Source organism: Archocentrus centrarchus, chromosome 15, assembly GCF_007364275.1.
Source record: "Archocentrus centrarchus isolate MPI-CPG fArcCen1 chromosome 15, fArcCen1, whole genome shotgun sequence".
Taxonomy (NCBI): Eukaryota; Metazoa; Chordata; class Actinopteri; order Cichliformes; family Cichlidae; genus Archocentrus; species Archocentrus centrarchus.
The window spans coordinates 7,280,390-7,295,337 of record NC_044360.1 but is presented as its reverse complement, the minus strand read 5'-3'; the positions used below and the strand labels follow the sequence as shown (position 1 = coordinate 7,295,337).

General features: G+C 42.0%; 1 protein-coding gene across 5 annotated transcripts in view; it reads right to left on the bottom strand.

The window, feature by feature from the left end:
- ehbp1 (EH domain binding protein 1) overlaps window positions 1-14,948 on the bottom strand; it is a 183,818-nt gene that overhangs the window by 68,410 nt on the left and 100,460 nt on the right. For all 5 annotated transcript variants that reach the window (XM_030747768.1, XM_030747770.1, XM_030747771.1 and 2 more), the window contains 3 exons: window positions 6,177-6,995; window positions 5,046-5,087; window positions 3,909-4,055 (listed from right to left, as the gene is read on the bottom strand). In XM_030747768.1, coding sequence (XP_030603628.1) covers window positions 3,909-4,055; window positions 5,046-5,087; window positions 6,177-6,995 — 1,008 coding nt within the window. The remainder of the gene's footprint in view (window positions 1-3,908; window positions 4,056-5,045; window positions 5,088-6,176; window positions 6,996-14,948) is intronic.

Sequence of the window (14,948 nt, the reverse complement as noted above, 5' to 3'; positions counted from 1 at the left end):
ATAAGGGAGGAGGAACACCTGAAGTTAAACATCAATGTGCAGGATTTCTTGAAATTTCTCAAAAATTGCAAATCTGTCTGGAACATTCTGTAGAGCTTTGCATAATGAATAATTAGACCAAGTTTCAAAAGAGTTGACCTAGAAATGAGGGAGGAGTAGGGATTAAAGGTAAATGTCAATGTACAGTATTTCTCAAAAATTGTGGAAAAAAAGTTAAAAAAAAAAAATCAAAAATCTGTCTCCCTATTTTGTAGAGCCTTATTCAAAGAGTATTTGTGCTAAGTTTCAGAAGATCTCAAATATAAATGACCGAGAAACAGTAAATTTAGCAAAAAAAGTTGATGAGCAACGGACGGATGCCGGATGGCTCGGTATCGGATACGCTCCGCTGACTGTCGTCTGTTGTCGACGGTGGAGCTCATAAAGAGGTGGAAAAGGAAAGAGACTGGGTTAGAACTCAAAAATCTGAGATGAAAGAGGGACGGAGTGAGAGAGAGTGACAGCGACAAAGAGAGGAACCTGTGACCTTAGATGAAAGAAGCAGTGACTGTGGACAACAATTAGGGATGGTAGGAGGGAGAGCATAGGTCAGGAGAACACACACACACACACACACACACACACACACACACACACACACACACACACACACACACACACACACACACACACACACACACACACACACAGCAAACAAGTGCTCAAGCTACATTCACAATGATGGAGGTCACTGTAGCTCATTTTCATAAACAGATGAATATTGATTTTATTATATGCTGGATCTACGAGTTCAGTCCATGTATCAGTTTGTACGGCTTTCTGAGGTTTCTGTCAGATTGAGTGAGTTTCTTTATATAGATATCAAAGCTCCATCCTTTCCTCAAGCAGATACTTTATAAAATAGGGAGCATTTCTTATAGAAGTTACATTATTTTGGTTACATCCCTGATATTATTCAGATTCAATAAAAAAAAAAAAGATGCAATTTGAAATATAAACTGCAACAGTTTCTTTAAAAAATGATCCGACCCATGTCTCTCACTTTCAGTAATTAAAGAAAACAAAGATGATGAAAATTATAATTGAAGGAGGAAGAGGCTATTCTGATGTGTAACCCACCAAATGTCCTTTCAGTCTATTAAAGAGAGTTTTGGATGAAAAGTCTGGATGTGACTTCCTGTAGGATGAGAAGTTTCCCCTCCAAACCAAATTTCCTCAGACAACTTATTTAAACTGGGGAAGATGGTGTTCTGCCAACAGCAGCCTACAGGCAAAATGCTTCTTAAGTAAATGTAGACAAACTTTACTAACGTTGGGTTACTAAAACGGATGCTAAAAAACAAGTGATGAAACCAACATATCTGCATGTCATAATATTCTGGGTAATTGATCTCCGTGTCACAACATCCCACCCTGACAACATCTTGACCTGGCCCGGCAGGCTGGTCTCTGAATAAATTCTTTTTTTTGTGAACCGAGGTGGAATAATCCTGCTAGGGTTTGTAGGGTCTCTCTCTCTCTCTCTCTCTCTCTCTCTCTCTCTCTCTCTCTCTATATATATATATATATATATATATATATATATATATATATATATATATATATATATATAGACACACACACACCTTTTTATTGTTTAAATTGTTATATAATATAATAACTATATAAAGTTAAATATTATAATAAGAAGAAACCATAAACAGATGAGAAAACAAACTTTCAATTTATGATTAAAACTCATCTGAACAGTGCATACAAGAAAAAAGCCGTTTTAACTGCCATATTTGGATTCAGTACATCGGGAGTAATAGCTCATTATATCTCTGAATACAACTTCTGAAATATTGTTGACCAGCATAATATAATTAGCACGACAACTAAGAGGTCTTGGATTTCAGTCCTAAAGAGAACTGCACTATCCTATAAAAATCCCAACTCCTGCAGCTTTGTGTAACACACGATTTTAGTTAATAGATATCTGATGACTAATTTGTCATTTGCGCTTTGAAAGCTAGACCCTAAAAACAGCTAATGTACCCCCCCACCCCCACCCCCCTCATATTAGCCACTTCCCTTGAAGAACGAGGCCTGCTTTAATTGAATTAAATTATACCTTATGCATGCTAAACCGCAAAGCACCTACTTAGACAGATGGAGAGTTAAATGGGAAAGGCTTGGGCCTCTCCAGCTGATAACACGGACACACACACACACACACACACACACACACACACACACACACACACACACACACACACTCATGCTAATCAAAACAAGACATCAAGTAATCTAATCTGAATCACTAACAATTATCAGCACATTGCCTCGAGGCCAGTCGTATTCCTTTGATCAATGTTTTCTATTAAAAAAAGTGTAAACAATTCAATATCTCCCTCCCACCCCTCCTCCTTTCCTTCCTTTTTTATGCACAGGAGTATGTGTGTGTGTGTGTGTGTGTGTGTGTGTGTGTTAGGGGGGTTATTAACCAATTGTCCTTGGAAATGAGTGAGGAAATAAGAAGGAGAGAAAGAGTGTGTGTTGGGTTGTGTGTGGGGGGGGTCTGCCTACTTTAAGGAGCTAATCTAAGTGAAGTCCGCCATCTTGCCAGACAACAAGGGACAGAAGAGGACCTTTATTGTGGCTAAGGAAATATATCAGCACTGCAACAGCTTTGAAAAACTCTTTTAATTTGCTTTCTTCCACTGAAGACTTTTAACGCCTCCCAGTCCTTGGAAGGTCCTCATTTATTTCCTCAGATTATGCCGAAATGGTTATTCCTGTGGCCGGCGCGTAAACACGAACACTGACAACACACACATACACACTTTAAAAACATCTAATTCAAGGGCATATTCCTCTTTAAGGATTCAGGCAGCAAATGCAGGGCCATGCGGCTGCTGCCTTTTAGATATTTCATTACCAAAAGGTATTTATTTCATTTTACCCTCAAATCCCTTGTCGTCACAATTCTCACAAGGCCATATTTTTTCTTAGCCCCCCCCCTCCTTTTCTCTGAAATATTTGGAAGTGTAACGGAGGATTTGACCACAGTGCTTTCCCAGGGTAACTCCTGGTTCATCAGTGTGCCCCCTCCTCCCAGTATATTATGTTCAGTGGAGCGTGCTCAGTTCAGAGCTGGCAATTTCACTCACATCTTCTCTAGTCTAGTTTGCTTTGCTACAGCGATTTTTTGCCCCCCTTTTACCATGAATGTACTTTTGCTGACAGGTGTTTGTGTACAACATTTACTCAGTGTTCAGGGGAAAGTGAGGGGGCAGCAAATTTGGTGGGGAATGTCATAAAAATTGTGCAGAGTCAAGATGACCAAAGAGAGAGGGTCTGAGCAGAGAGAGAGAGTGAAATGTTTATGGTGAGAGGAGAGAGCGGAGGAGTCCATCCATATTTGAGCTTTCCTCACTGACATGTTCAGGTTGTGACATACAGCAGAGCGTAAGTGAGTCTCAGCCGAAGTTAATAAGGAAAAGTCTTCTCTCCTTCTCAAAGCCTTTCCTTAAAGTGTTCACCAAAGTGGGCTGCCAGAGGATGAAACAGTTTGGACAAGCTTTTCCAGCATGTTGGAAGCATAGTGAGCAGCAAATAGAGAGAACTGTGGAAGTGACACGAAGGCGCTGAAGAGGCTGGGAGGTGGGGGGGGGGGTCATTCTATTAGCTCTCCCTGCACACTGAGGTGATGCTGTACAACATGACTCATATTCAAGCAAGCTTTTACTCACTACACTGACCTGCCTCCTCCACAGAAACTTGAAGACCTCTTACTGATTTTCAGGGTCTAAGTCTTTCTCGGATATAATATCCACATCTACGTCTAACAGACAATCTCACTTTTTTTAAGTGAGCAATGTCAACACTTCCAATCCCACACAGACACAAGGAAGACTTGGACTTACATCACAGACACCTCCAGCTCTGTTTGGTGCAGCTGCGTTTGAGTTGGGGACGTTCTTGTTGCCGGCTTTCATTGCAGCGTCTCTGCGGGCCTGCTCCAAGAGGAGTCTGGCTCTCTCCTTCAACTCCTCCTGACGAGAGAGCACCTTCTATACATGCGGAAAGAGAGAGAATGCACTCAGAAAGTAAACCAAGACTGGGCAGTGTTCACTTGTAATCACACTGTGTCATAAATAAGATAAGCTCTCTTCAGTAAGGCCTTAGTCACACAGGCCTAGAGACTGGTCAGTGACCCCATAGCCACCCAGGCCACCCACTGGTTGGCAAGTGGTTGCTGGCTGCCGCTGGGTGAATCTGGTTGCAAAGAGGGTGCTGCACTAAAAACTGTGATTTCTTTGGTTGTAGCAGACTGACTGCAAACACTCGCTAAACAACCACAAAGTGGTACTGAAAACTGAAAGAGTGCAAACATTTGCCTTCGAAATAAAGGTCCTGCATTACCACTAAACCATAAATGTTTCAAATGATACAACTTTTACTCTGACGGCACCAGTAATGTCAGATTAGTTTGACGAGTGTGGTTAATGTGCGCACTGATCCCACTAAGTGCGGTTATATGCCACTTTTCTCTGCCACAGCGTAAATAAAGCCTACTCATTTACTACATGAAAGTACTGCAGAACCCCAGAGAGAGACACAGAGAGGATACTCCTTTTATTTTTAAACACAACAATTAACCAGCACTGTGCATTTATAAAGTATGAATAATTAGCTTAACCAACCTGTCAAAGGTGAATAGTACGCATATAAACCAATACTAAATCTAGCTATTTTTTAATCTACCCATTAGTACATTTAATGATTGTCTCTTCATAAAGTATTTTATAATAATAGAAAACTTTTCTAAATTTAACTTTCTTAATGATATATATTAAAACTATCTTTGGTATCCATACCTAGTATAGCACTTGGGTAATGTGACTGAGGTAAGACTGCAGCCACTTACTACATGTATGTAAGATGGGTTCTCTTTGTCATTAAACCTTTGCTGATCAAAGTCTAGTACTGAAGCTTGGCAGATAAATATATTTTTTAGCATCTGGGCATCTGCTTTTCAGCTTCTTTTACAGTGTACTCACCTTCTCGGCTGGCGGGCTCGATACAGGGGCAGGCGGTGGCTCCTAAACAGAAAATAAACCATGACCACAGGTCAGAGAATGGCTTTAGAGTTACTCATAATTTTCAAAGCACTTTCCCAGAAAGATGAAACCAATAATGTTTGTAATGGTGACTGATTTATTTGTCTTCAGCAGCAAAATTTCATACCAACAGCTTTCACGTTTCTTTACTAGAGCAGAGCTTATACATTTAGGGATATTACTCAAGCTCTTTATAAAAACTGAAATAGGTTTATCCTTTCAACGAGTTAAATCCGGCCTGAATGTAGGCACGGATACATCCTGCTAACTAGATAACAACAGATCAAAATAGGGTGTCATGACTGTCACAGCCCCCCGCCGCCCCGTGACCTTTCGACTTGTAAACAAGAAGCAGTAATCTGGGGTTAACCAATGCAGGCAGCAGTGCATTCAGTGTGTTTGTGCATGCACACACGCATACAGGTGTGCGTCAGTGGGTGTGTGTGAGTGAGACGAGATGTGTGCTTTGTGCAAAGCATCGCCACGCCTGAGCAGTCACGGTGCAACTGCCATCAACTGCAGGGATGAGAAATATAATGAAAAATATAATGAAATGTCAAAGCAGGGGTTCTCCCGGTGCCTTTCATAGTCGCCACGTGTTAAAGGCTCGCCCCGGACGCGTCTGGTTCTCGGCTACAAGACAGGTGACGACAACATCTAATGCAGAACGGGAGAGTTTCAGTACGGCCATCTCTGCAACCGCATCAACGAGGTTAGGATTTGAAGCTTAGCGAGTGCCAGGAGGGAATGAATGTGCACCGCATCCTCTGTTTTTGACTGATGTAGCTGTGAAAGTTTCAATCAAAGCCAGGGTGCAAGGATAAAAACCTCAACAATCCATTTAGGGGAAAAAGCAGGTACCTGGACGCAAACGCTGTCAGAATCTTAAGTAGCGAGAATTAGTCCACCTCCTGTACACTGATGCAGAGGTGGTTTAAGGTACTGGATTTATAATTAGATATGTTAGCTTTGTGATTTCTTTCAAACACTGTATTTACAACACTTGAGAAACACTACATTATATTAATAAGGTATAAAATGAAGATGCTGTGGAATTATATGTGTATTTACCTGTTTGATGGGGGCATCTGTATGGTTGACTGGAGAAGAGATGGCATCTGAGGCAGGCTCAGACTCTGAGTGACGCAGGCTTGCCCTCTTTTTCTTGATGAGGTCAGCATCCCTATTGTAGGAGAAGCCCAGTTTCTGGTGGGGTGGAGAGTGGGACGAGGAAGCTCCTCTCCTGGTAGGGGATGCTGGTTCGGTAGTTCCCTCACCTCTATGCTCTCCCGGTTCATCAATGTTTTGTCTTTCCTTCTCCATCTCCCTCTCTACTCTCTGTGGTAACTCACTAAGGTCTAAAGTGTTGGCTTTCTGTAGATTTCCTCTGTCCTCAGAGCCTGGCGGTGTCACATGGGTCGAATTTGTTGTCGGGGCAGCTAATACTGTGCGCGGTGATGGGACAGGAGGTGAGGACTGGGAAGGACCTGGAGTTGTCAAGCTGGCTGAAACTGCTCCTACTTCGGCCTTCAAACCCTGCTCCTTCACCTCTCCCTCAGCAGCTTCAGCACCATTAGATTCAGTTGTAGCACCGCTGGCAGATGTGGCAGCCTGAGAGTTAGCCTTGTGGTGCTGCACGTCGTTCAGTTCAGCATAAAACTTGTCCTGGTCTATGGAGGCATTCGTATCAGTTTCAAAGTCACCCACTTTGTAGGTGCTGCGGCTGCTGTTGGCCTCTATCTGCACCACGTTGAGCTCCTCGCCAGAGAAATGGGCCCGGATCTGGTACAGGTAGGTCATCACTGTTAGCTTGTCGGGAATGGCCAGCAGCACCATGTCGGATGGTTCCAGGAGACGAGAGATGCCAAGGCTGGCGAAGCCATCATATGCCTATAGAACAAAGTATGAGAGTAGACTGACTTTCAGACTTTTACAGATACATAAATCACTGAACCTAGATGAGAAAAACAGGGAAAAAGTGGGAGTTTAGTGAGTATTTTACACCACAACAAGGACCGAGAGGGATGGAAGGGTGAATAGTTAGTGAGATAGAATCGGTCTGGTTTCTTTTTTAGACACAGGTTGTATTTGGTGCATGCATGACCCAAGTGTGTTCACATGTGTTTGTGTGTGAGCGACACCTTTGGCATGCCTGCTGACAGGTCATGTCAGGGATGGATGTCCCCGATAAGGGACGCAGATACCCCAAGACAGAGAGCTTAATCCCAAAGAGTGTGTGAGATTGTGTGTGTGTGTCCTTATCGCTCCCCTACATCAACATGCCCACGCTCTCCGTCACGCGTGTAATTGGTCTGATTAGAGTCTGATGAGAAAATACAGGTGTGATTATCAAGCGACACACGAGAAACCAATCCCCCATCACAAGATAGACTGAGACAGAGAGACACAGAGAGAGGCGATGAAAACCATTATCGCAGCCAATGACAGGTAAATAAATAGATTAACAGCACACGCATACGTGACGCATACGTGTGCGTGCAAATACACACACACTCACTCACTCTCTCTCTCTCTCTCCATTCCTGCGCACACACAACCTCGTCATCCATCTCTCCCAGGTATCACAGCTTGTATCTGGCCTGCTTGATAGTGTTGATCTAATTCAAACCTGTTGCAGCACCAGTTTGTTTCACTGCCTCTGTTGATCTGCTCAGTCTATCAATCCCTCTCTCTCTCTTAGTCTCTCTCTCTGACTTCCACCAAACCCTCCTTTATGGATTTAATTTTATTTTGTTTTGAAGAGCCTTTTTAACCATTTTGAGTCCTGTCCTGCTTATTCCCAGTCTACATTTTCTTGTGAAACTGGTCTAGAGATATTTCTTCACATTTATTCTGGACAATGCTGTGAGAGGCAAGTCAGGATATGGTCCAAAGTCAGCCTCTCTCACCTTACATGTAGCACACAGCAGGAGATGGCCTGCTTCAGACCCATTCTCACCTACAGGGGAAAAAAAAAAAATCTAGTGGGTTGTTTCCTGGATAAAACGTGCACCTGCACTATTCTCACATGGGTGCTTTCTACTAGTGAGCCGTAAACCCACATTAATACTCAATTCTGAATTGGAAATCTGCATTCTAACCAAGCTGTAACCTCAGGGGCTGAAAATGCAGCCGGCAGAGAAGTCCCAAAAACTGCTGTTCCTCTAACGGCAACAGGAGGCTGGCCCCAAAATCGAGTGAATCCCCATAGATGTCCATGTTAAAATGCCTGATTTTAAATCACAGAAATAAACATGTTCACAGTATGGTACAAACGCTGTCTTTCCATAGCAAATTTCCCCCTTTACAGAAACTGTCTGAGAACTTGTTTTTTGTCTTTGTGTTTCAACTATATCAAGGCTTAAAAGAGCAGTAAATAATTTTGGGGGGGGGTATTTAAGAAGGAAAAAGAATGTTGAACTTATAAATATATACTGATTAGTGTGTAATTCCATCTTCCAACAAGATGATGCATTCTCTTAAACTTAGAAATAATCTATTAAAGATACAAAGGAGGAGGCACCAGTTTGTGGAGGCCCCGCCATCTTGAACACAGTGGCTGAGATGGACATCAATGTTCCACCTAATCGCATTTAATGCATATGGCATACGCATTAAGTTTTATAAAAGCAATCTATATAAAAAATAGCTCTTTTGAACTATATATACATTTGTCCATAGAAAGTTTCAGCATCTTTTTCTCATTATGTCTTTCTCTTCCTCCACCACCGCTCTCGCTACTCACTCATTTCCTCTTCCTCATCACCTGAAGCCTCAGATCTTAAACTGGAGTAAACGCTCTAACACATGAAAACACGCAAAGACATGCTAATTTATTTAAAATATCGTGAGTGACCCTACCATCTCCAGCGGAATGACAGTGAGCTGGCCAAACATCAACAACAGCTGGTTATAAGCTAATATTATGCCTGCTAATGTGAGGCTCGAGTGTCCAAAAAAAAAAAAAATCACACTTCCCCTCTGATAAACAGTTTGATTACATTCTCACAGTGTATCAGAGTTTTTGAGCAAAATGTTAGAGCCACTTCAAAGAAAGTTTCACTAAAGCTGGCTAAAAGCGGCAAAAACAGATGAACGGCAGCCAGAGTTGTTTGTCCTACAGTGGCCACCGTAACTAGGATTACACACTTGAAATGGGAGGGGTAAGAAAACAGGATTCAGCTGACTGCAATCTTCTGACATCTAGTTAGTTTACATACTGTACCTTTAAAGTCTGAATTATTAGGAACAAGGCCAATTTCGCTGACAGGTATGGCGACACAGGCCGTTGTAACTTTCTGCTAGGCTTCACCTCAGCTAATTATAGCTACTGTAATGGAGCTCACAACCATGTCTTTGGGGCCTTCTACCTTCTTACGCGTTCACCTAAATATCATCACTTCTGGTGCTAAACAAACAATACCTAAAAAAGGGTAAACTTGAAGCTTCAAAACGACATCACAGTGGGGATGTCTATGACTCTTACGTGCAGCCCCATTATGTCTAATGTCTAGCAACATTCAGAAATGCAGTCCTTTAGCAACGTATAGCTGCTGTCACCTTAAAGCTCTTTGTTATGAGTTTCATTTCAATTTATTTTTCCTGTAAAAGATATCAAAAGTGCAAGGTTTGGTGTATATGAACTAGCTAGCCTGTAAATGAATCCCTTTAATCTTACTTTGCCAAATGTCTACAAAAGACAGCGAGAATCAGAAGGTGGTGCATTTACCCGAGACATTTCTCAATTTACAATCAATTATGATGTCTTTTGTTAGGAGTCTTTTTCCACTCTCACCTGTTTGGTCCTTTTCTATTGACGAAAAAAAAAAGGGAACCGTAGGTGGAACAAATATACTTGCACAGGGAAATGAGGTTTACGTGAGTGCATGTACACAAAGACAAAGCAGGAAGAAAAGAAGTGATGCAGAGAAAAAAGAAAAGGGAGAACAGAGAGACGTTTGCCTTTGCTGTGAGCCTGTTTAAGCCCCCCCACCCCCTTCCCTTGACAGGACTGTGAAAGAAAAAAGAGAAAAGAATATGACGAATAAGAGGGCCTGATTGGGTTTCTAACACGTATTCAGGGGAGCAAAGTGTGCTTGCATTGTTCCCCTCTCGCCCAGGGTAGGCTGTGAAAGAGAGCGACAACTTTACTGCTCAATAGGTACAGAATGAAAGAATGAGAGAAAGAAAAGAGCGAGAGTGGGAGAAAGTGAGGAGGAGGACGGGAGGGAGGCTCTCGAGCTGGGTTTTGTTTCGGGGTTGATGTTAGTCTTGACATGCGTCACAGTCTTTTTGACCTCGGTGTCATACTTAATTCTTCTTCTATCTTCCCTTACAGCTTGAAAAGCATCGGTCATATCGCACTGAGCCAGTGAGAACTACAGAGCAAAGACCTGCTGTTTTTAGGGAGAGGGTTTTCAGTGGTGGTAGCCCACAGTATCTCCACTAAAGTAAACAAAAAGAAAATTAAAGGTGGAGATATTTTGTAAATGTCAACAAAACTGCCAAAGCACCATCTCTCTCTCACACCATTTCTTTCTAAAAACATCAAGCTTTGAAAACTCATATACAGCTTTTAATTTTTAAAAAGAAGTGTTGTCATATTGGACTATAACAGCGCTGTAGGGAGTATTTACCATTTTTAAAAAATGGATGAAGCCACCTTTATTTCACCCCACTGTTGTGGACTTCGCATTTTGACGTTTCAATCTTAGCATTTTGGCTGCCAACATGTTGGTTTTTAGGAGCTAGTAGTCACCATATGAGATGAGTAGGTGAAGTACTAAATTGTAACACTAATGCTATATATAGACTAAGTAGATAAAACACTGTAATACTGAAGCACAAACTTCTTGCATCTCGGTTGTGATTTTTTTTTTAATACCAGGGTGTAAATAATACATTTAGTACTGCAAAGTTTGGCTTTTTTAACAATCTTTTTTAGGCCTTTTGCCTTTAGCACAGTTGTTGAGGGCAGACAGGAAAGCAGGGAGAGAGACTGGGGGAAATACAGGGCCTTGGGTTGGACTCTAACCTGGGACATTGCATTTCAGCCTTCCAGAATATCATAACCTGCTCAGCCTGTGAGCTAAACTGGCACCCAAGTTGGACATTTTAACACCGGAGTCTGTGGGGGGATTGGAGGGGTGGGAGGGTGGGGTGGACATTAGACAAATTGCAGTTTTTGGCTTAATTTTTAAGCTCCTGGGGCATCTCTGACTTTGTTTATAACACTCTCAGTATTGGGTGCAGTACATGCAGCAGAGTAACACCGCAGCTGAGTAGAAGATGGTGTTGAATCTAGCTCCATCTTCATGGTAGTTTCATATCTAGTTTTTGAAATAAACTGGGTGGGAAAGTTGATAAACAGCATCTCCAGTGAGCCCATTTCTTTTAAAAACAATTTTGACATACTTTAAGTATATACTTAGTAGAGGAATCTACACTTTTTTAATCTATAATAGATTTTTTTGGTGTGTCTTAGAAATGTATTAAATGTGTTTGATGTGCATTGTTGTCAGGAGACAGTTGGAAGTGATCCAGAGTGTTTCAACAAATGTAATCCCGCTTTTGCTCTCCACAAGGTTGAACCAAACCAAAGCCTGAGTGCGACTGGTCAATAGTACCTGAACTACAGAAAGCATCTGGCACCTTTACCAGCACAGTCTAAATATCCATATGCAGAATCTGTTTATAGAGATTAGCCCCAAAACTATGTTCTCAGCATTTAAAACTGAAAAACAAGAGACCAAGACTTGATCTTCTGTATTTAACAAACACTGCGAGTCACATTTATTTGTCCAGTAACAGCATCATGTATTTTGGAAAATAGCTCGTTTTCTCACTTTCAATCATCCTCCTGACAAAGCTCCGGGTCTGGACTAAATGTCACCGCCACCTGCCCCAGGCCGCTGCTCCCTGCTCCCCCTCCACTCCCTCTCATTGACTGACAGCTATCTATCGCTGTCAATCATCAGCACCTCCTTCCTTCAGCCCGACCCCTCATGGTTGTGCTCAGGGCGATTTAGCCTGGTGCTTGGTGCTACACTATCAGATGGCATGACAAATTACTTCTCCTTGGCCTCATTACACACACACACACACACACACACACACACACACACACACACACACACACACACACACACACCAAGACAGAGACCCAAGAGGTCCAAACATATCAATGCTCTAAACTCAAACATATAAAACCATCCACAAATTAACATACAAACACATACTCTTTGATAACAGATCATTTCAAAGGCTGTAAATGTTCTAAATTATTCACCTTTTCTCCTTTTTTTCTCCCTACCCACCCCCAATATTGATTGTCCTTATCTGTCATAATTCAGCACAGTCTGAGCTCATTGCAATCACTCTTCACAGATAGACTGTGAGAGGAGGGGGGGGGTCATGTCTATCAACTGGCCATGAAAAGCAGAGATAGTTGTCGTTTCTCTACATTTCCATTCCTGCTCTCCATTCAATAAATTCTATACTTTCCGATAACTCCTCAGGAATTAGCACTGAACACAGTCTCTCATGTCTTCAGCCTCTTTCATGAAGGTCTGCACATATTTTTGATTTCCTCGTTTACTTTCTTAACTCCTCTTTGTCAAATTTTTTTGTTGTTTTTCTTGCTTTGGGGTCCTTAATCTGCCACACTATGATCTCTTCCACTGTGCCTGGTGTCAGCATTTCCTCTTTGTCATGGGCAACTTTCTCTTTTCAAACACCCCTCAGGTGCTATATGATACCACCCAATGCGGTACTCATCTTTCTTCTCTCCTGAACCACCTGGCTTTCATATCCAATCACAGTCGCTTGCATTTAGAGCTGTGCAGCACCACTGGAGATGTGATACAACACCTTCCTGATACTGCACCTCATAGCATCTGTTAATGATTGCATTTTAAACCTAAATTAATCTAACATAAAATAATATTTGACTCAGCACAACCTGGGAAGAAGCACAAAAGGCCGGCAGTATTTTCTTTGATTGATAAATAAAAAAACCCATCCCAACTTAGCTGCCTGCTAATTATCATATTTTAGTGCGTTGTTTATCTGAGCTTTGCTTTACCTGTTCTCATATGTTACCTTGCTGACAAAGCTGCTGTCTCACGTGAGCTGCACCTCTTAACTTTTCTAGACATCATCCCACTGAGGTGCATGTGTAAACACAAATGTTCAACTCACTCTGGTCAGACATGAAACCGTCTTTAACCTGCAAAGTCTGAATGATGTTTGATTATATACAGAGAATAATGATGATAATTGTCAGGTTCATTCACAGCTTGCAGGTGGCCATCCCGTGTACTATTTCCATAAGTGATGAAGCTAACAGGAGAACTTCCTGACCCAATTCTCTTGACATCTTCTCTGCGACTGGAGCTAAAGGTTAGTTCTCTGACTGCGAGCCAATTAATGAAAATTAAAGTAAAATATGATTGGCTGAGCTTGCTTTACAGTAACAGTGCAGATTTTGTCAAAAGACAAAATGCTGAGCATCTTTTTGATGGTGTCTTCCTTTTACAATGTTATAAAATACATTATTCTATTCATGACATTTAAGAGTGATGAGGTCAAATCTTTTTTGACCCCCAAAAGGTGCTGGACATTGTATTCTATGGTCTAACTTAGAAGTGGTGTCATCACATAGTTTGGCCAATAGTGGGCCCGACTCCTTGTTTATAAGCAGCTGAAAACACATTATATTCTCAGATTTTTGAGAGCTACATGAGAACTGACAGGAAGTGGTAGGTGATATCTACCTGTATCTCCTCTATGCACTGCAAAGCAGCCTGTTTGGCCAAATATACATCAGCACCAGGCGTAGATCTCTCCAGAGAAGCTGGTCGCAGCATGCTGGGTACAGTGCTGCAGCTATTCACAAGCTATCATCTTCTACGGCATATTCCCATATTACTTATATCTAACCAATTTCTTCAGGGCTACTTGAGCACCTGGAGGGGGTGAGGGGCAGTTAGCAGATATGGGATTGGGTCTCTACCTCTGCCTCCACTGTGGTTATTGTCAACAGGGTAGCATTCATGCCTAACAGGGCCACCAGAGGTTATCGCTCAGCCAGAGTGTGTATGAGAAGAGGAAATCAAGCTGCAGGAACCCGACGCATATCGTTCTGTGTAGCCCTCGGGGCCAAAGAGGGGACGCTGGTGTGCCGTGTGTATATAGGTGCAAGTGGAGTGTGTGTGGTAAGTGTGGGAAAAATACAGCGGTGTGCAAAGACATAAATGCGAAGGCGAAGGGCCAGAGGGGGAAAAAAAAAATTGAGATCCGTGTGGATGGGCACCTTTAACAGTGAATGTGCAGACATGATGACAAAGGGCAAAGAGGAAAATAGGGGTGTGTGCACCTGCTTTATGAGTGGGTTAAAATTTGTTAGAAGGGGAGGAGAGGAATTAAACCCTCTCCTGTTCACACAGATATACGGCATAAGGCAGCAGTTTTCAAACATTTCATGAACCCAAATTTCAAAGCATCTCTGTATTCACATCTGGGGAAAAAAGGCTTTCAATTCCTCTTTCAATTGTAGGCACTGTTGATAGCACACTTGCAGCATCTGGATCTAGCATGGCTACATTTTTATTTGTAGCCAACAAACCAACCAACAAAGGTAGGAAATTCAGTGAAGCCATGGAAAACTTTGCCTTCACACTATGAGCATTTTTCAAATTGCAGGACCCCAAAAATCACACAGGTGGGTTGAAATAGATTGCTTTTAAATTTGTGTTATATTTTTTCTAGGAGAATTTTATAAATGCAAGAGATTTCAATGTGATATTCTCTGGGCTGAAAGCACATTTAATCTCTTTCAGAAAT